The 22,321-nt window shown below is 29.6% G+C and overlaps 1 protein-coding gene across 8 annotated transcripts; it reads left to right on the forward strand.

Annotated features, from left to right (window-relative positions):
* Positions 1-5,255: 5,255 nt before the first annotated feature.
* On the forward strand, positions 5,256-20,780 carry LOC103576020 (suppressor APC domain-containing protein 2). Of its 8 annotated transcripts, none has more exons than XM_053738407.1 (8): positions 9,612-10,131; positions 10,237-10,372; positions 14,428-14,578; positions 14,763-15,661; positions 18,545-18,691; positions 19,233-19,442; positions 19,508-19,650; positions 20,638-20,780. In XM_053738407.1, exons 4-8 carry the CDS (start codon positions 14,813-14,815, stop codon positions 20,642-20,644), a joined length of 1,356 nt encoding a protein of 451 aa, XP_053594382.1. In that variant the 5' UTR covers positions 9,612-10,131; positions 10,237-10,372; positions 14,428-14,578; positions 14,763-14,812; the 3' UTR covers positions 20,645-20,780. The 8 variants fall into 8 exon arrangements, with proteins under 8 accessions (XP_014298091.1, XP_053594382.1, XP_053594384.1 ...); XM_053738409.1 differs by having other exon boundaries at positions 14,433-14,578; XM_008556038.3 differs by lacking the exon at positions 14,428-14,578.
* The last annotated feature ends 1,541 nt before the right edge of the window (positions 20,781-22,321 follow it).

Genomic DNA, 22,321 nt, shown 5'->3' on the forward strand with positions numbered 1-22,321 from the left:
GTAATTCATCGTTGCTTTTATGAAAAAAAAAGACATTTTTATTTTATTTTTTACTGTAAGGTATTGATTAATCAGTTGTTTATTTCAGAAAAACTCAGATGTGTAAGATTTACACTGAAGACTAGTGAATTAACAAGACTGATGATATATTTAGTTATTACATTTAATAACAATAATTAGAGAACATTACCTCATTGTGATAAAAAAAAAGACAAAAAAAAAAACATTATTAAGACTGGATATAATGTGATTCAATAATTTTAATCATAGCTTTATTAATATTAGAGAAAAATGTATAGTAACTTACTAATTTAAATATCTAAGTATTCAAGCGAATTAATTTTCTTATTTATGGACGGTTTCGAGAAAAAAAAAAAAGTTTCATCGAATTACTGAAATTTGGAAACTAAAATACGCATGAAAATTTTATACAAATGTTTATAATTAAAAACATTTTTCATTAATGAAAGGATAGTTTGATTTATTTCCATTTTTAATTATTATAAAGTTACTTTTCATGCAATGATAGATAATTATAATACTTAATAAAAAACATTTTTATACCTTATACTTAGTGAATGACTTGAAAACTGAAAGCTACGTTGAAAAATTTATAATTTAATTTTCAAAATTTGAAAAAGGAATGTTTACTTTTGATCTATTCAACTTTAGATAAAACGAGTTTTGTTTCGCATTGTATTTTTTAGAAAAATAAATATTCCGATATAATAAAAATGACATGGTATATGTACTTTATTATCAGAGTTTTGTAATCTTTGGTATTTATCCTTTTAGTCAAAATTTAATCAAATAATAAAACCAGAAACACTAAACATATTCAAAATAATATTTTAATTTCAAAAATTACGTTCACTAATTTTAAAAATTCACAAGCAATTAATAATAAATATCTTGCATAAAAATCTAATGAGTAATTAACTTTGTAATTATTAAAATAATAATTATAAATGAATTTCGTATTTTAAGGCGATGCAATTTGAATTTATGGTAACGAACTTCACTAAAAAAGTGGTGATACAAATGTTGTTCTTAAAATTATTAACTTAGAATATTGAAGTTCATTATGAGTGTGAATGTAGTAAACATCAGACGAACTTAAAATTATTAATAGAGTAAATTATTAAAAAAGTAATATTTATAAAAAATGCACTTATTAATTTTTTAATTTTTTAAATGCGCTTTTTTTTTAATTTTATTTTATTAATTATTTACTCTATTTATTAATAATTTTGAATTTGTCTGATGTTTGCTAGATTCATACTCGTGATTCATTCCAAAAAATTTCCAATCAATGTAATTTACAAAATAATAATAATAATAAAAATAATATCAATAATGAGGTCGTTTGATATAAGTGATAATAATTCTAATTCAAACTAGTTGCCTTCTAAACATAATCAATTTAACTCAACTTCATATTTCATTTACAACCACGATTATTTGTTTAGCACTGCCAAAGCATAGAGAATCTGCTGTCCATTAAATTACTAAAATCTGAAGCTTCGTTCTTTGCTCTTTACCAGTTAACAAATAAAATAATTGATAATAAATATTAATGAAAATTTGACACTTTGACAAAAACAAAAATAATTCATCTGTAATTTAGTAGTTGATCCAACCTCAATAAAGGAATATGTAATATCAATTATTTATTATTTAATTAACAGTACACGAATAAATTTAATGTGATTGGACTTTCATTCTATATAAATGGACGACAAAATTATTAAAATAATTATATTTATTCGTAAGAATAAACAAATACAATTCAACAATAAGAACATTCCCGATGAAAAAAGTTTTTGTCTAATTATATATGATTATATATGTTCATATATATAATCATATGTGATTATACATAATCATATATGAAGTTATATATAATCATGCATGATTATATATGGGGTCAAATATAATTATATATAATTATATATGACCCCATACATATCTAGATCTGATCATACCTGGCTGTTATTAGCCCATATATAAGTCTATATATGATTAGATCTGATCAGATCTGATTATATATGAGTCTATATATAATTAGATCTGATCAGACATGACTGATATAAAGTTATAAGTAGTTATATATATATATATTACATAATATGACAATTTTTTAATATAAATGTTATTAAATTTTTATTTTGTCAACTATCAAATAAACTTAAATCCCCAATACTTAAAAAATGTTCAAAGGTTTCGGCAGCAATTTAAAAGTATTAATCGATATCGATTTATATACGAATATTTATAAGTTAATAGATAAATAGATTTGATTATATGTATCTAATTAATTCTATTGTAATTTATGTACAAAATCAAATTCATTATTAGGTGCATTATTAACGTATGATGTATCGACTTGTTTATTTGAGTTAAGTAATGCCATAAACTTTCCTTTATTGTAAGTTCATAACAGACTAGAGGATCAGAGTACAATCCAGCGATCACTAAGGTTAAGCAGCATCGGCGTAGGTCATTGATTGGATGGGTGACTTCGTAGTAAAGTGGTGGTCAACGAATAGTATTTTTTTTTTTTTTTAATCAAATTTAATCGATATTTATATTGATGAAAACAATAAATCCTAATTAAATTACCCTGCTTAAAAAATCCCTTAGATTCTTATAGCTGTACGTATAAGACCCTATACTTAACTATAGCATTTCTCATAGAACTCACTCACTCTTATAAAATCTCTATAGGAATGGATGAGAATTTATTGGATTCTATGAGATTTTCTAAACAGGGTACTTAATTAATAATTTAAAGGTATTCTAAATGAGATTTTAAAAATGACTATATTCATTCATGCATGATCATGTATAAATAGATCTGATTATATATAATTAGACCTGGCCAATTTTTGGATCCAATCATATATAGATAATTATGCATAATTATATATGATTAGACAAAAACTTTTTTCATCGGGTTGTTCCTCACTGGGCTTTATTGTAAATAATAATTTATACTGAGTGTTAATTTATTAAATTTCTTTATATAAAAATAAAACACAAATAATTAATTGCTATTAAATAGTACTCATTCATTGTTTTTAAATCAAATTTATTCACAGTTACACTAAAATACATGTTGCGGTTAAGGTTATGATGATCTATAAATCACAATGCTAGTTTTTTATTTTTTAATTTAATCCTATCAATTGTTATAATTTAAAATGCAATTACTAATCACATAAATAATTACAAACAATAGGGATACTTGACTTTTTTTACCAGGATCAAAAAATTATTCATCACTTTTTAGTAATTGATCCAACCTTAACTAAGTAATATGCAATTAATAATAACCAAATAAACTTGATGTGATTGCACTCTCAATCTATATATGAGTGAACGACAAAATTATTTATATAATTATATTTATTTGTAAAAATAAACATGTAGATGTCAACAATAAGAAAATGTTTTATAACAACAATTAGTAATATGTAATATACTTTATTCTTTATCTGATTAATAATAAACATAAAAACTTGATGTGACTGCACTCTCAATATATATATGAGTAAACGACAAAATAATTTTAATTATTATATTTATTTGTAAAAAAAAACGTATAGAATTCAACAATAAGAACATGTTTTTACACTGCGCTTTATAAATAATAATTCATACTGTGTGTCAATTCGCTAAGTCTTTTTATGTAAAAATAAAACACATAATTAATTGCTATTAAATAGTACTTATTCCTTGTTTTTAAATCGAATTTATTTACAGTTATATATGAAATACATGTTGCGGTTAAGGTTATGATTATTTATAAACTACGATGCTAATTTTGTATTTTTCAATTTATTCTTAGCAATTATTATAATTCGAATTGCAAAAACTCAAGACATAAATAATTACAAACAATAGGAGCATTGCACTTTTTTACCAGGAACAAAAAATTATCCATCACTATTTAGTAGTGATGCAACCTCATTTAAGTAATATGTAAGATCAATTATTTATCATTTAATCAATAATACACGAATAAATTTAATGTGATTGAGTTCTCAATCTATATAAGTTGATGACAAAATTACTCAAATAACTGTATTTATTCGTTGAAATAAGTAGATACTGCAATTCAACAATAATAATTTCATACCACACTGGGCATAAATATTGATTTATTTTCATACCGTAAGTGTTTCGGATATATTTATATTCTGTAAAACAAAACGTCGAACAATAAATTACTTTTAAATAGAACTCATAATTAAAATTTCTAAACAGAATTTTTTTACTATCATGTAAATACTTATAAGCGTACTTTGCAATTTATTGTCGATTGTAACTTCATAATAATAATTGATAATGATGATCGATTTTAGCAATCACTAAAAATATTAATTCTCATATAAGAAGCATACACACATTGATAGAGCAATTTGCGATCAGCAATATTTAAATCCAAAATGTTGTCTCAGCCCGAACTATATTGGGTAAACCCACATTTCACGGTCAATATAAAATTGTGGGTGTTTGTAAAGCTTCTAAAAATTTTTAGTGTGAGATACGCATATACATGAAATATATGTACATTAGTGTGGAAATTAGCACACCCACATATACGCTAGTGTGTGCAATCACATTAATTTCGAATAATCTCGCGCCTAAATTTCACGCGCGCCGCTGTCTTTGTTTAATAAGAGACAGAACCAGATTGCCAGTATTATGATTTCCTATCGGGAGATTGATTAATTAATTCACTATAAATTAAATTGTCCCTAATAGCACAGCTGTTATGTGCTCAACAGCCTCAGGTGCCTCCACCTGTTAATTAATTAGTAAACTCAAGATATATAAGAAACGCGCATTTAAATTCCATTTGAAATTATATATTAATTTCTTACAACACTTATTGCGTCTTAACAATATTGAGTCAATAATTTAAATGATAAATCGTCGTGGCACATACTCATTAAATTATATATTTTTATTATAAGAAAGTTTAAATAAATAGATAGATAAACCTTTATTTTGTATTCAGAGAAATATAAATACAGGTTGAGTGGTCTTGGAACGTTTCCTGTCATCCGATACTTAAAACCTAAACAAAACATACGCATAAAAATCATGAATAGGCCCTTGTTCTAAAGTTAACCGTCAATATGGTTATAAACAAATACATATTCTATCAACAAGTAAGAAAAGAAAATATATAATTAATAAATGTTACTTACTAATGAAAACCATGATGTCTCACCAGAATTTAACTATTACTGTTAATATTAAATAAAGAGTGACGCGTATAATAAATAAATTAAAGAAAATATAGAAATATAGCATTATATTAATTATAATAATGTTTCACAATAAATAGTAATGTCAATCGTACTAAATAATTAAATATAGAATAATTATGGAGGAATAAACCTCTGATAGCCTAGAATATTTAACTGGAAGATTGTATCTAAGTACATATAAATAGAATAAGTAATAAGAAGTTGTAGAATGGATAAAGTGAAGAACGTATATGTGTAAGCTTATATCCCAAATTTGAATTAGTAGAAAGTATAAATGTATAAGTATAATATTTAGTAAAGAACATAGATATATAAGAATATATACATATAAGCATGAGTGTGAACATGAGAGTAGTGGGGAGAAGTTGGAGAATGAAGGTCCGAGATCTCTCTGCCGTCTGATGTAACTTCACTTCTCTCCGAGAACTCTTTACGAATACAACTGTTATTACTGATCAAGTTTTATCCATACTTTATAATAAAATTCAGTCTTCAGATAAAAGTTATTTTATCAATTACATCTATCCTTAATCATAGTTTAATTATTTCATTAAATAACAATCATAATCATCATCATCGTAGTAAACAATAAATTTATCCACTGTTTTCAAATTCAAAATTTGGTCCCGCGTGACAACGAACTGCCCACTGTCCAGGAGGTGGCGTCAGCTCCGATCCTAGTAACCTCCCAGGACATAACAACTGGTGACAGCGGTGGGATTGTCACATCAATCGGGTTCAACGCAAATCTGGAGATTCAACAGCGTTCCGGAAAATCCTGATTGGTCCATCAGCGTTTTGAAATTCAAAAGCATCATCGAGTGTATTATTCTGCATCTGTTCCGGCGTTTCAATAAGTTTATCGGCGATCTTCCAATTCCAGAGGGTCAATTCAACTGCGAAGGGTCATCTAGGAGGAAACTTCATGCTGACAGAAGATATTAGTGAAGTGAAATTATGTAGTGCGATATTAATAAGGGCAATTTCGCGAGTGAAAAGTGAAAAGTGATTATTTTTTTTAAGGTATTTTATTTATATTAATTCTGCAACCTGTAAGTCATTCTATGAAGTATTATTTTATATCAAAACTAAAGGCATTTTGTTTTAAAGGAAATTCTATAACTATTCATGTATGAAATTTGACGATTATTTGATATTTAACACTTTTAAATTGCTATCAGAGATAAGTTTCAGTCGAAATAAGTACACATTATAATATTTTGTATTATTTACAATTCCATAATCTTAATAATTATAATTAAAAGTTCAACTGTAATTTGATATAGGATTTCCTTAATATATTAAATATAGTAATCAAATAGAATCTGGACTATAAATGCATTAACATAATTTGAGGCGAAAATGTCTAATTTAGTGACTACAGACGAACATATTTCGGACGCGAGCACTGAAGTGGTGATTAGTTCTATTGACATTCAGAACACTAATAATGACAATTTTTCCACCATCTCTCCTTCTATAACCCCTAGCATTCCGGCTACTCCAGTTCATAATTCGAATCGCGTACCAATTGAACCAGTACTCGCGGGCTACGGAAATAATGAGCACAATTATGCTACCAATAATCTAGTTCATACAAGTAATTCCCAATTTTTGAGTATTAAAGACGCTATAAACCTTATACCCACCCAGGACATAACACAGCTGTTATGTCCTGGGAGGTCACTAGGGTCGGAGCTGCCGCCACCTCCTGGACAGTGGGCAGTTCGTTGTCACGCGGGACCCATTTTGAATTTGAAAACAGTGGATAAATTTATTGTTGACTACGATGATGATGATTATGATTATTATTTAATGAAATAATTAAGTTATGGATAAGGATAGATGTAATTGATAAAATAACTTTTATCTGAAGACTGAGTTTTATTATAAAGTATGGATAAAATTAGATCAGTAATAACAGTTGTGTTCGTAAAAAGTTCTCGGAGAGAAGTGAAGTTACATCAGACGACAGAGAGATCTCTGACCTCCACTCTCCAACTTCTCCCCACTACTCTCATTTTCACACTCGTGCTCATACAATATACATATATATATTAGTTCTTTACCAAATAGACTTATACATTTATACCTTCTACTAATACAAATTTGAGATATAAACTTATACATTTACGTTCTTTACTTTATCCATTCTACGTCTTCTTATTACTTATATTATTTATATTATATTTTCCTGTACTTGGATACAATCTTCCAGTTAAATGTTCTAGACTATCAGAGGTGTTGACTGTCTTGCTCGAGCTTCTGACTTATTCTATCTTACAAAATGTATCTTCAAATTATTCCAACTTTTTAAGTTTGAAGGGGCATCATCCTTGGAGACCTTACGGGGTAGGTTTCCCTCATTGGCTGACTGTGGGGATCACTGATCTGAATAGTAACTATTCAGATTACTGGTGGGGACGTAGTTGGGGCCTCATGACGTCACAGTCACTACTTCTGCCCCTCGAGGTTGAATCTTGTGCTCCGCCACTAGATCGACTTTCTCAACAGCTGCTGCGTTACCCGATGATTGGACCGCCCGAGTTTTATTGCGGTCTCCGTCAGCTTACCCTCGATCCTTTTCATATTTTTTATTTAAAAAGGTCTTAAGGATTTTCTCGTTAAGAATTATGATAGGGTACTTGAATTTCTCAAAACTATTTGAATACGAAATACACAAATTATTTATAAATAACTCACAAACGTCTACACAAATTTCTCTTAATTCTAGCGAACAATATGTTTAAAAGGTTTCAGGCGTAAGTTCCTTTTATACTTTTTCCATTTATAATTTTACTCTAGACAAGCCTCGAGTGACCAGATGTTTTCTTATTTTGAGTCCCGAAAAACCCAAGATCTTCCCACGATTTATTTAAAACATATAGGTATAATTATATTTGAATAGCCCGCGAAAGGGTTTTTATCGTAATTCCGCGAGGGGTCATTTCAATCGGGCAGGTGAATCGCGATGGGACATCACACCAGCAACTTTAGCGCGAATGCGCGAACACTATACAAGTCATATTAATTATGAATAGCTTATTAATTAATTTATATGTTAAATAAGAGCGAACTAACACGAATTTTAATCGAACAAACAATAAAAAGCTCAGATCAATAAAAAAAAAAAAACGATCAATTTCGTGTAGTGGGCGCTAACTTCAAAGCGATTTTTTTAATATTTATTTAAAAAAATTGTTTAATCGAACTAACAATGATTTTGGCCGAACAATTAAGAACTAACGACAAACGATCTATGCAAAAAAATTTCTAAAAAATCGATTCGTTGGCGCTAACTTCAGAGGGGTACTTTTGGCTACAAGTTACCGCCAACTTTCTCAAAAAGTTGGCGCCAGTATGGAGCCGCAACTGGAATGCAAGTTTCTGAGGAAATTTAAAGGAAACTTACCGTCAACTTATGATTGCCAACTTTTGCCACCAACTTTCTCAGAAAGTGTCCATCAACTTTTTGGATTTCCAACTTTTGCCACCAACTTTCTCAGAAAATGTCTATTAACTATTGGAGGTACCAACTGTTGGCGGTCAACTTGGTGTACAGTTACGGCTGCGAGTTTCTCGTCAGTTTCTCGCCAACTTGGCTGTCAGGGGAACTGACACGGAAGCGTGGCCTAAATAACGTGGCGGACAATAGGTTACACTTTCAAATACGTAACCCATGTTATAATAGGACTTATAAATAAAATGTTACTAAATTTATCAGTTATCTTATCTTGGACGGGTAAAAACCCAAAACAAAAAATTACATATGACGCAGAACGAAATTTATCTGTTGGTTATTTGATAACGTGTGAAATAAACCGTGAAAAAAGCCATAAAAAAATGACCTTAGTAACCGCGCTTTTCATCCAAAGAAATCAGATAAAAAAAAAATCCTATGAAATCAGTGCTAAAATATCTAAAAGTGGATAAATAATTTCAATAACTTGTTTTTGTGATAAAAATTTTTTTTATTTAAAAGACTGTAAAGTTCAACCTAAAAGTTAAAAACTGAAAATATTATTTATTTTCAAGTAAATAAATATTAATTTTAATAATATAATCATTATTCTGTAATTTCTTAGATTTTTGCATCAATTTCATTGGGTTTTTTTTTTTCCACATGAGACGTTCGTATACAAAGCGCGGAAACTACGGTCACATTTTTATCACTTTTTTTGCAGTTTATTCCACATTTAATTACATAGCCGAAAGTATTTTATTTACTCTACTATCACATGGGTTACTCATTTGAAAGTGTAAGCTACTTTTCGACATGTTTTTTAAGCCACGCCTCCGTGTCAGTTACCAATATATATGTCGAATGACGAATATAATTAATCTCTAGTTGACGCTAACTTTGTGTAAAATTTAAAGCAACTGGGTTATCAGTTACTTTCTTGTAATTTTTTGGTAATAATTTCTATTCACTTATCTTTCAAAAGCGGCAATAGATTGTAACCATTTAAACCAAACGCTAGCGAAAGTTTGCTTTTCATTTGGTCTAAAATCTTGCTCTTCTACTTTAGCAGTCAATTTGCCGTTTAATACATTAGCCGCAGATTTTCGGCAATTCGAGGTCTTCAAGTTAATGACAATTCGCAGTTAAAGTAAATCGAACTTCCACCTACCACCTAAAGTGACCAAATTCAAAAAAACAAAATAACAAACTGACAGGTGTTTATTAAAAAATATTATAATTAAAAAATGAAATGAATTGATTATCAAAAGATGTTTTGGGTGCAATATTGTGCCATTAAGGAATGAATAGAAATTCTAAGGTACAGCTAATATGGCTGGGTTGTCAGGAATCACGTACAATTGCTAACAAAAAAGACTTGGTTGAAAGGTAGTTTAACTTTTATAAATTTATTCTATTTTATTAAATATGTACCACAAATATGTGTATATTAAGTTATATTTTTACTTTAAAAATCATGCGACCATGGACTAGTATCAACTTTAAAGATTGATCAATATTAGTAGATGATCTTGGAAACGGTACGAAAACATAACCATTGTAGCGTTATCGTGAACCTGTCATATGCGTAAATAACAACAGCTGTTCAGCCTTTCACAAGAATAATAAGGTAAATGTCCTAATACTGGAACGACGAAGGGTATACGACTAATTTTTATCATTTTAAAAATATTCAAATAAATTATAAACTAAAATAATTTATTACATCATAGAATAGACATTTACCTATTCAAAAATAATCAAATTAGTTCATTTTTCTCAGATTTAATATAAATAAAAAAATTTTTTTCTATGACACCCAAAAGACCCAATAGCGAAACGATAAAATAGCCTTGTCCTAATACGGGAATACGGTTGTCCTAATACCGGAACAGTAAATAAAACAAGTTATTTTTTGCATTTATTCATAGTGAAAATATGAACAATTATTAAATAATATTAATGTAAAACGAGTGTGAATGTAGCAGACATCAGACAACTTTAAAATTATAAATCAATAAGATAAATAATTAAAAAAATAATGTTTACAAAAAAAGCACTATTAATTTCAAAATTTTTTGAATTCGCATTTTTTTAAATTTTATATTTTTAATTATTTACTTGATTTATTAATAATTTTAAATTTGTCTGATGTCTGCTATATCACACCCATAATGTAAAATGTATTTAAAATTTTTAAATGATTAAATATTCAATTAAATTAATATTTTGAACTAAAGAATAGAAACAAAATAAATCATTTGAGGCTATACTATAAAAATAATTTAAAAAAAAAACTAAAGACAAAAATTGATTTTTTATGATTTAAATTAGAGTTTATGTATATTTAATCAATTTTTTACATCAATCATACATACTGCATTAAATATGAGGGCTCCAGTAATAATTAATATTGCACATGATTTAGCCATCCTGCTTAAAACATACGATAGATTCTTATAGCTGTATGTTTAAGGCCCTATACTTAACTATAGCACTTCTCATAGAACTCATTCATTCTTATTAAATCTCTATAGGAATGCATGAGAATTTATTGAATTCTATGAGATTTTCAAGACAGGGCAGTCAATAAAGCTCACCGTTAATGTCTATCGATAACATGAATAACATTAATATGATTGGCTGTTCCGATACTGAGCACGGGTTCATTTTGGCGTACCAATAGACGAACAGTAAAACTAATATAATAGTACTATTTTTTTCATATTTTTAATATGTTTTCTTGAATTTAATGTCATTCAAAATGCATATACAAAAAAAATTATTGAAAAGTAATTCTATACATTTTCTATAAGTTTAAGACCATTGACTGATTTCTTAGCAAAATCATTAAAAGACATGAAAAATTCATGAATCCGATACTGTTGCTCTAATTAACATTTTTTTTTTTCATATTTCGGATATATTCTAAAATCTATTTTATATCCTATTTCGTAACTAAAAGATTAAGGTTTTAAATAAAGAAAATTTTATTTAATTTCATCGCGTACGAGTTAAAATATAATATAATGATTATCAAATCGTTCCGGTATTGGGACATTTACCTTATATTATTCATAGAAATGTTTATTTTTTGTTAAGTCGATGCTCACAATTAATGACAGTTACCCTGGTTAAAAATACTGATTGAGAAGAATTGAAATTATTGAAAAGAATTCGAATGTCATCATTTTTAATTCTTCTCAATCAATATCAATGTCGACGTTTTAAGGTCCTAGGAAGCTATTCTGACTATTTTCAGAATTATGTCCGAAGGTGTGAGTGTGTGTGTATGTATGTAAACTCTTTACAACTTTTTAGTAGATTTTATGAAAATTTAACCGTTGTATTTGTCCTCATGACGCAACTTTACAAAAATTTTAACATCTATCTATTTGAGTTAAGTAGGTTCTAAAAATGCTATTGGTAAAAAAGTTTACATACATTCAAAAGAAAAGCGCGGTTCTTCCACGATAGTGTCCACAATTCTGTACCGTTCTTGATGAAATTTTTTTTTACATATTCTTTAGCTAAAGAGATCGGTTCAGTTGAAAGATGAGCATACATACATACACTCGGACATCATCTTGAAACTAGTCAGAATAGCTTCTTAGAACCTTAAAACGTCATAGAGTCAGATCCCAGAGCAATAAGACACAACTTATTTTCTAAACCATAGAACTTTCGTTTCTAAGTAGTCTCTCATGTACTTTTTAATACCTGTACGTTTGTGAAGTTGGCTCGGTGACACCTGCGCAGGTACCAGGTGAGAAAGGTAACTGAAAATCAGAGTTAGTTAACTTAAATTTTAATGACTGATTTTTATACATATTTTGTAGAATATTACTCTGAAGTAATATCAAAAAAGTCAGACGCTTTCCATGGGCCAGAACTTTTGTCAGACGCTTTAAAGCTCTACAAAAAATAAATGAACTTAATTCATTTTTAAATGTCTGATTTTTAGATATGTTATTGAGATAAATTTTACCAAGTTATATTTAATCAGTCAGACAAATTGTAATGACCAAACATCCCCTAAACACAAAAATTTCTCAACTATGAGTATGAGCGCGAGAGTACTATGTGCATGCGCTTCAGAGTAAACTATCTTAATATTTGAAAAATATTTACTGCCTTCAATTTCATATTTTTGCATATCTATTTGAATAAGATGAAATTATTAATTAAGATAATAATAATTTTAAAAGTAATTATATATATTACAGATATATAGGGAGAAATGAATTTTTTCAGAGCGATTGTCTTTCAAAAAGAATCATTTTTATATTATTTTAAAAAAGATATCAATTGTAATAATGTTAGTAAAAAAAATAATTAATTATTTTTAAATTAGATTTTTTTTAGTTGGCCATGATATAAATCTACTAAAAGACCAACTAAAAAAATCTAATTTGGTAAACAACGGACATCCTAATACACATTCATAAACAGTAGACTGAAGCAGATTGTGAGTTTAAGAAGGGGAACCGAGTTACCATGGATGTTTCACTCGCTCTGAAACGCATGTATAGTGCTCTCGCGCTCATACTCATAGTTGAGTAATTTTTGTGTTTAGGAAATGTTTGGTCATTACAATTTGTCTGACTGATTAAATATAACTTTGTAATATCTATCTGAATAACATATATAAAAATCAGACATTTAAAAATAAATTAAGTTCATTTATTTTTTGTAGAGCTTTAAAGCGTCTAACAAAAGTTCTGGCCCATGGAAAGCGTCTGACTTTTTTGATATTACTTCAGAGTAATATCCTACAAAATATATATAAAAATCAGACATTAAAATGTAAGTTAAGTAACTCTGATTTTTAGTTACCTTTCTCACCTGGTACCTGCGCAGGTGTCACTGAGCTAACTTCACAAACGTACAGGTATTAAAAAGTACATGAGAGACTACTTAGAACCGAAAGTTCTATGCTTTAGAAAATAAGTTGTGTCTTATTGCTCTGGGATCTTGGATTATCAAGATCTGATAGAAATTCGATTTTCGAAAATCGGACTGAAACCAATAACTTCCTGAATTTTTGAAAATTTTTAATTTTCTTAGCGGGAAATTAAAAAACTGTGAGTAGAGGCTGAGTAAAGTTGTGAGTGAGTAGAGTTATAGCTGCTTCCCTTGAGTAGAGATATAGGAGTTGAATTGTAACACTGCCAAAAATATTTTGTATTTTTTTCTGGAAAGTACATTCAAAGAAAAAAAATTTTGAAAAAAAAAAAAAAAAAAAAAAACGTCTTAATTAATCAATGTTTCAAGAAGTTGTAGCTATTCGAGAAAATAAAACCCTTTTTTTTTATACTCGTAACATTTTTTGGCTTGGATAAAAAAATTTGAGAATTTCCTGAAAAATGATTTTAATGGGGTAGAAAAGAAAAGAAAATTTTTAGCCAAATCGAAAGGGGTTGAAGTCAAAAGTGACCGTTTCGGCATGGAAAACCCCATATGTTTCTATATACCATGAACCTCCAGTTTTCCGATCGAATCAAAAATGTAATTTTGACAGGCCAATTATCTTTAAAAACATTCCCAAAAATCGTTTTTCTAGGCGGTCACCCTAGTGGTCCTCCTTAATGCTTAAAAATTAGAAGTATTTAACGTTTATGCAAGAATTAAAAAGTATTAAAAAAAAATTGTTTTTAATCTTTCTAAATCGCTTTTCTTAATTAGGGTAGGTCAAGGATCAAGCGTTTCAATTGACATGATTAAATTCTCATACTGCAATAATGGCGACTAATACCAATCATGAGAAGACGCCTTTGCGAATACTACTTTTCTGTTATTGCTCAGAAAGTCAATCGATGACTTGAAACAAAAATGCGTAACGTGAAAATACTATTTAAAAAAAAAAAACAAAACAATTTAGAGTTGAATATTTATCAAAATATTAGGAAATCATTATATTCTATACTGTTACACTTCTAATAATACTTTATAAAATGTATTTCTGTGATGTCAAAAAATATATCTTTACGTCATTTGCAATATTTTTATGTATGTTACAGCGTCTTGAAAATAAACGTTTTTTATAAAAAATAAATAATAAGAAAAAAAAATGGCACAAGTGCAATCATTGAAAGCTGATGAACTTCCGAGGAGCTTCGTAGATGCTATGCGAGTATTGTTTCAAATAATGGACCATGAAAATACTGGATTTATAAAATATTTAGATATTGAAAAACGATGGCAAGACGATGGTACGCAGGAACTACCAAAAAATGTTCTTGAAAATTTAAAAAAAGTTACTCCATCCAATGGATTATTAACATTCGAACGTTTATGTACTGGTTTAAAAATATGTTTAGAACAGAAGCAAAAAGATATGGAGTCTTCGAATAGCCAAAGTCAATTTGTTACCCCGTTTTCAGCATCAAATTTGACGATCAATAGTCCCATGAAAAATTTATTAACGTCTCCGAATACAGCCACAATACGGCCCAATAATGCCATATTACAACAACGTACATTTAGTATGCCTCAATTATCCGAATCTCGTAATGATTCGCGAAATATTTCTTTGGACATGTTTAAAGGAAAATCCATTACTGATGTAAAATCACTAAAAATGTTTGGTCCACCGAAACCTCCAAGAACCGGTGCTGCGACTGACGGTCGACTACTGAACGCAGATCGTAATTTTGACAAATCAGAAATAAGAACAACGTTACATAATTGGCAAGTCGGACTTATGTTGAACGAAGAAAAATGTCTTCAAAAAAAACAAATATCGAATGCAAACTATAACGTTGACTCTAGAAGTTTGTTAAAGTCTCAAAAAAATATAAAAGATGATAAATTAATAGATATACAATCTAATCATCTTGGAATTTCGCAAAAGAAAATAACATCAAGAAAAAAAGAGTCTAGACGGCACACTTTACAAAATGGAATTGATTTTAATATGGTAAAAGAATTATTGCTGTTAAGTTTTTAAATAATCAACTCTCGCGATTTTGACACAACGGTATTATTACGGTATAACATCAGTATATTTAAGAGCTGTAAAGAATGTATTTATGAATTATTTTAAACACGTTTATGATGTGGTAATACCAAGTTTAAAAACTACGTTTATATCATTGTCATTGTATTTATACTTCGTCTATACTGCATTTATACAAAGTTTATACTGTGTTTCTATTATGTGAGCATTATATTTATACCGTCTTTGTACAGTATAATTATAGTGACGATTAAGCACGTTCCCACCAAAATCACTTTTCTTACAATATTCCTGAAATTTTAAATACACATACTTTTAAGCATCCTTTATGTGTAGAAATTTTTCAAAATAGCCCTTGCGGTACTAAATTTGTAATTATTGACTATTTAAATTTGCATATTTAACATGTGAACCGTACCCCAATCGGTGTTATAGCACACATTTTCGTGAATAAAAATAGAAATTTTCTTACAATTGTTTTAAAAAACTGAAAATCACTAATTGAAGATATAACGAATGTTTCTTTTCAAATAAGGAAAACAAGCGGTGTTTATTTTGTTGTAAAAAATGCTAAAAGTTAGCTACTCTTAACAGTTTTCAAATTTTTTGTCGTTGCTTGAATCATGAGAGATAGCGAATCAGGAACGTTACACTGAGCGGGAAGTTTCAAATCTGGAATTTCGATTGAGCTGTTTTATGTATTTTTTCTTGATTTTTTTACTTTTAGCCTCAGACATACTTGCTAAGACTTTGATTAGTTTACCACCAATCTTTTTTTTAATAAATATTTATTTACAATCACCAATATAAAAGTAATCTCTAAAAAATTTTCAAAACATTTAAATTCTACTACACGCATCGTTGAAAGAAAAAACAATGAAAAGACAATCACGTTGCCAGATCGGAGAATCGACGCAATGAGAATATTTTTGGACTTCTGTGCATGTTAGAACAAGCGAAAAAGTGCATTGTATCTCAACTAGTTTTTATTATATTAATAGTACTTAACATAGGGATAATCGTCTTTAAAGTTGAGCACGACTGCTCAGTGGGAATGTCCTGAATCATGACATCACGGGTTGATAATTTCTTCAATTTTTTTTGGTTTCTTAATAAATATACTATCTATTTTTACGCGATAATATACGTGGGTCAGCGCAATGGATAATAGCTGAGACTTAGAATCGGAAGAACCCGGGTTCGAGTCCAGCAGTCACCGGGTTGTGTATCATCAATAAAAAATGTTGATCGATCCGTCCAAGTGATGCTCCTAATCCATTAGATCACATACAGAATCATTTTATTAAATTTAAAGAAACACTGTATACACTCAGTAGGATCGTTGTATAAACGTCGTAGAAACATCGTGGAAACTAGATAAAATCACAGTGTAAATAGCGTGAATAGAATTCATGAATACGCCGTATGAATATGGAAAGTCTAGGGGAAAGGTGCTGCAGTTGTAACAAAAAATTTTATTTTTTTTGATTCCATTGGTTTTTTTTAAGATAGTAAACTTAAAACTGTCAGAAAGTTAGCTGATAGTATCTTTTATGTAACTGACTCAGTTAATTAGTAAAAAGGCAATGTTAACTTATTAAAAAATCAATTTATTTAACTAAAGTCAGGAGCCAAGATGGCGGCGCGCGTGGGCTGCAGTTGTGACACAGTGCAGGGGCAGTTGTAACACGGAACGAAATAGATATTTTCCACCAAATTGCTTTTATTATTCAGTCTTAATACATACTATTATACTTACTTAACTCTTAAAGTCAAGTATTTAAACTTAAAGTAGCGCATATATTTGTATCTTTAATATAAATTATGAAACATTTATAAATATTAAAACTACACTATCCTTGAGTAGATTTGTGGCGCATCCAGTTTGCGCAAATCCCATACACGACTCTGAATGTTACAATTGCTAATCGTTCAAGTGTTACTATTGACTCTCACGCCGAATTGTTAATAAAAATCTAATTATAATAACAAAAATCAGTAAATTGATATAAAATTCGTTTATACAATACTCTCAATATGTTTCTTAAAGAATGAATCCAAGTCTCACATCATAACATTAGAAAACAAATTTTTTATTAATAAAATTGTAAAGCGTACAAAAAAAAATTTTCACGCGTATTTTCAACAATTCTCAATATTTTAATATCGGAACAAGAGTTATAACTGAAACTTTGATCTAATCAATAATTTACTATTTTAAACAAGTTAAAAAAAGAATAGTAATAATTTTTAGTTTTTATAATAGTTTTTCATTGAGTGTTATAACTGCCCCTTGTTACAATTGCAGCACCTCTCTCCTACTTACTTTCTACTTTATTTATACTTTATTATTACGGTATTTAAACAGTTTTGTAAAAACCACGAAGGAAAATCTTATTAAATAATTTAATAATATAATATATTTTCACTTGTAAATAACTACATGATATTGAATATAAGTTTAGCCGTACACTTCCCTCGCAGATTTGAATCACGGTGAAAACACCGTGAAAGTGTGAACACCGTGAATCCGCCGTGGTTACACGGTGAATTTGTTCCATTTTACCAGCGTGTATACACAGTGTATCCACTGTGACTACGCTGTGTCCACCGTGATTCCACGGTGGCTTTACCACCGTATATACATCGTGTTTCCACTGTGATTACGCAAAGTATCGAATGCCTAATCACAGTGGAAACACCGTGTACACACGATGATAAAGCCACCGTGGAATCACGGTGGATACACCGCGTAATCACAGTGGTAAAATGGAACAAACCCACGGTGTTTCCACCGTGATTCAAATCTGCGAGGGTTCCTATTGATGATAATTTTAATTATAGATGAAAAGAATAAAACAAATTGAAGAAGAAAAAAATATTTTACTCCAAGGATTTGGGGCGATCGAAAAAGCCCGAGATTGGTACTTGAAACAAATTTCCACAACTCAGGATAAAATAAAGCATCTCGGTGAAATGGCTTCTTATGTGGTAAATATTAAGAAGATATGTTACTCTTCAGCGCTCTCACTATGAGATTTTTTCTCACGTTCATAGGTTATCTAAATTTTCTCTAAAATGTCAAATGTAATGAATGCTTGATATTTTTTCTGTTAAAAATTTAATGCCCTATTAGATTACAACAGTATTATTTAATTATTCTGGTACAATATTATTTTAAAGAAGTTTTAATGTTGCTCTGTAAGATTTTTTCTCATCACTGTAGTAAGATAAGATGTAACAATTTAGGAATCGAGTGTGGTCGGCTCGATTCAAATGTTTTCGTGAATAGTTCATTTATGGACAAGGTGCATATAAACAGCTGTTATGTTAACTTTAAATTTTAATTTATTTCTATCAGCGTGTAAATATTTAAAATAAAGTGAATCCACACACGCGCACACTTGCGCAGTATAAGTGAGAATTTTTCTCATCACGAGAACAATGATAGACGTCGGTTTCACGAGAGTGCTGAAGGGTTAAGTTAGTAATAAGTTAATTAAACAAAAAAAAAAATGTTTTCTCGGTGTAGGAACAATGGACTGAATCTCAACAAGAACGATTAGAACTTCAACGTGCACGCATTCTCGAAGTAAATCGACACCTAGCAGCTCTTATAAATAGTTGGGAAAGAGGTGGTCTTCCTCTCCATATGAATTTAGCTTTTTTGAATAGATCTTCAACACAAATAAACCAGGACATTCTCACTCAATTAAAACATCAAAATTACACATTGACTGAGGTAATAATAAACTATTTAAATACAGTGATTTAAAAAAAAATTTTTTTTATATAATTTTATAATAGGAAGTAAACAAACAAAATTATAAAATTGCATTACTTGAGCAAGAGAAGGACAACCTTATGCGAGAGCTATACAACCAACAAAGAGGTATAATTCAATCTCGGCGATCGACGATGATTCATGAGCAACATGATCAAACATTCATGTAAGAAATAATGACCTATCTATACTGAGAGACAAAAATTTATATTTTCAAGAAAAAATTCTTGGTTAAGAATTTTAGTTACTTGCATAGTACCAAGTAATTATTTTCTTCAATCCATAAGTAAAATAATTACTTTATTCAAGTATTTTATTTACTTGCTTAATACTAGGGTTGTACATTTAAACCGACTTAATCAGATAAAAAAGTTAACCAGGTCAATTAGCTGGCTAGCTCATCAGCTTGGCTGATTGAACCGGTTAACTTGATTTGCTTAGTTAATTAGCCAAAAGTTTAACCGGTCAACTCAAATTAGCTTAGCCTATTAGCTAAGGGCTGAAACGGTTTAATAGTTTATAGAAGTAGTTCTCGAAAAAATTGATATCCCTGCTTAAAAAATCCGATAAATTCTTATAGCAGTATGTATAAATATAGGGATATTTAACTACAACACTTCTCATAGAACTCATTCATTCTTATAAAATCTCTATGGGAATTTATGAGAATCTACTGGAATCTATGAGATTTTCTGAACAGGGATGTTTCATATTTTTATCAATACCAATGAGAAATTTTATTTTGTTAGAAAAACAAATTTTTTTCTTAGTGCCAGAATTTTTCCCTATTTTTTAATTATATCTTTCTTCAATTCTTTTTTTTTATGTAAACAAATAATTGCTTTAGTGAAGTTTTTAATTGTAATAAATTTAAGAACGTATCAACTAAATTGAGAAAATATTTGCCTGCCTTACGTAATTGATGCTTCTAGAAATTTATTGCTCAAGTGATGCAAAATTTTTCTTAAAATAAGAACTATCAATTTAATTTTAGAAAAAAGTCACTTATTTTTATTATTTTTTTATAGAAACAAGAATATTTATAGAAACAAGAAAAATAATTACTTGAATTTAATTTTTTTTCTCTCAGTCTAATTGATGAAAAAAAAAAATTATGACGATAATATTTCTAATTTTTCATATTAATTTTCAGTATTTGATGTCTATAAGGGAGCAAGAATTTTTGTTACGAAAAACCACAGGATGTGAAAAATTTATATTCAATTGGTGATAAAAAATCCATGCCTTGTACAAAAGTCATTTCGTTTCGAATCAATGAATTTTAGTTTTCTATGATTTTTTGTGTTGCTGATTTTATTACCTTGTATATTTTGTGAAGTTTACTTTTATTTGTTGATCTACTCTGAAAAAAAGGACCAGACATGAGTCTTCAAGTCTGATCAGACATGAAAAATGACCGGGCATGATCAGACCTGATCAGGTCTAATCATGCCTATCTAGGTAAAAAAATTGTATATAAAAAATGGTCTTATATAATTATTTCCATAAAAATACAAAATTTGGGCGTGTGCAGGATTCGAACTGCAAATTTCGCATTTGAAAGTTTGATCTGCTACCTGTTGACTTAAGAGATTGACTTGAAAAGTAAGTTTCGTTGCATAAACTTCAAATAATAAAAATCTTATGCATGATAATTTCTTAGTCAACAAAATTTTATATCTAACTTATTAACTATTGATATATAGATATGTAAAGTGAGGGAATGCACAAAAAGGATTCTGGTGTAGAAGTGGTTTAATTTAATAACTAAAAATAATACAAATAAATAATAAATAATTTCGGCAGCTCCCGGACGCAGCGAAAGTACACAAAGTTTTTCAAATGATTAAGCTCGTGACTGTTCAAGTTATATAGAATGTGACGTCACATTACTGAGGAGATGGAGTTGAAGGTAGAGTCAGTGTGAGTCTGTGTGTTAGAGAGAGATGGAGTTAGTACGTGTGTCGAGTTGATTGTGGTAAATAGTGAGTTGAGAGTATGAAGTATATGTGTGCGGTGAGTTAAGTGTGTTGAGATTACGACTACGTGTACGGTATGCAGTATGTTTTGGAGTGTCTGTGTGGTTGAGCGTGGATTTAACGAGCGATGTCTAGCTGTGTCGCGGATAGTGGCCAAGATAACGTGCCTCTCGACTAGTGATGACGACTAGGCTTAGGTTTAGCCCTCGGGGTTGGCGTGGTGATCGCGGAAGAGCGACTAAGATCTCGCTGCCCCTTCACGTTGGTACCCGGAGTTAGCAGAGGTATGTTTACGTTTATTTGAGGATAACAGGCCTCGTTTGCGATACTCGAGGAAGCCAAGGTTTGCTAAGTTCGGATATCACGGGGAGCGACATTACGGAAAGGCCCGTGAGTCCACGGCTTGTATGTGGTGAGGGAAGAATTGATGGAGAAGCGAGAATGTGAGAGTGACTGAAAGTAGTAGAGCGTGCGAGTGAATGAAGTGGGAGACTGGAGAAGAGTATTTGAGGGAAGACCAGGGTGTAAGAGAGTTGAGATTCGGAGTCGCTCGAGTAAGAGTAGACCCGGTAATCGAGCTTGCAGCGAGTCGTGGTGAGTCAGAGAGCCCCGAAGGTAGGCTTCGATCACACCCTTAACTGATGTCGATTTGGAACTTATGGCTTTGAGTATTGGGTTCTTGGAGCCGTTTGTCGTGATATTTGTCGTCTTGATTTACTACATTATTGATTTTATTATTTTATCTGGAAGTGTGTGAAATTTTGTGATTCGTCCACGAGATGTTCACGATGTCTTACTCAGATATTTATTTGTCTGATGGACCGAAAGTACTCGACCGCGGACCTTCTGGGCTCTCCA

This window comes from Microplitis demolitor, chromosome 4 (genome assembly GCF_026212275.2).
Source record: "Microplitis demolitor isolate Queensland-Clemson2020A chromosome 4, iyMicDemo2.1a, whole genome shotgun sequence".
NCBI classification, from domain to species: Eukaryota; Metazoa; Arthropoda; class Insecta; order Hymenoptera; family Braconidae; genus Microplitis; species Microplitis demolitor.

What these genes read in the sequence shown, in the direction of transcription:
- LOC103576020 (XM_014442605.2), top strand. Translation starts at nt 14,813, where the DNA reads ATGGCACAAGTGCAATCATTGAAAGCTGATGAACTTCCGAGGAGCTTC. An exon ending in ATGGAATTGATTTTAATATG is followed by an intron (nt 15,662 to 18,544) that starts GTAAAAGAATTA and finishes TTTTAATTATAG; the next exon opens with ATGAAAAGAATAAAACAAAT. An exon ending in GTGAAATGGCTTCTTATGTG is followed by an intron (nt 18,692 to 19,232) that starts GTAAATATTAAG and finishes TTCTCGGTGTAG; the next exon opens with GAACAATGGACTGAATCTCA.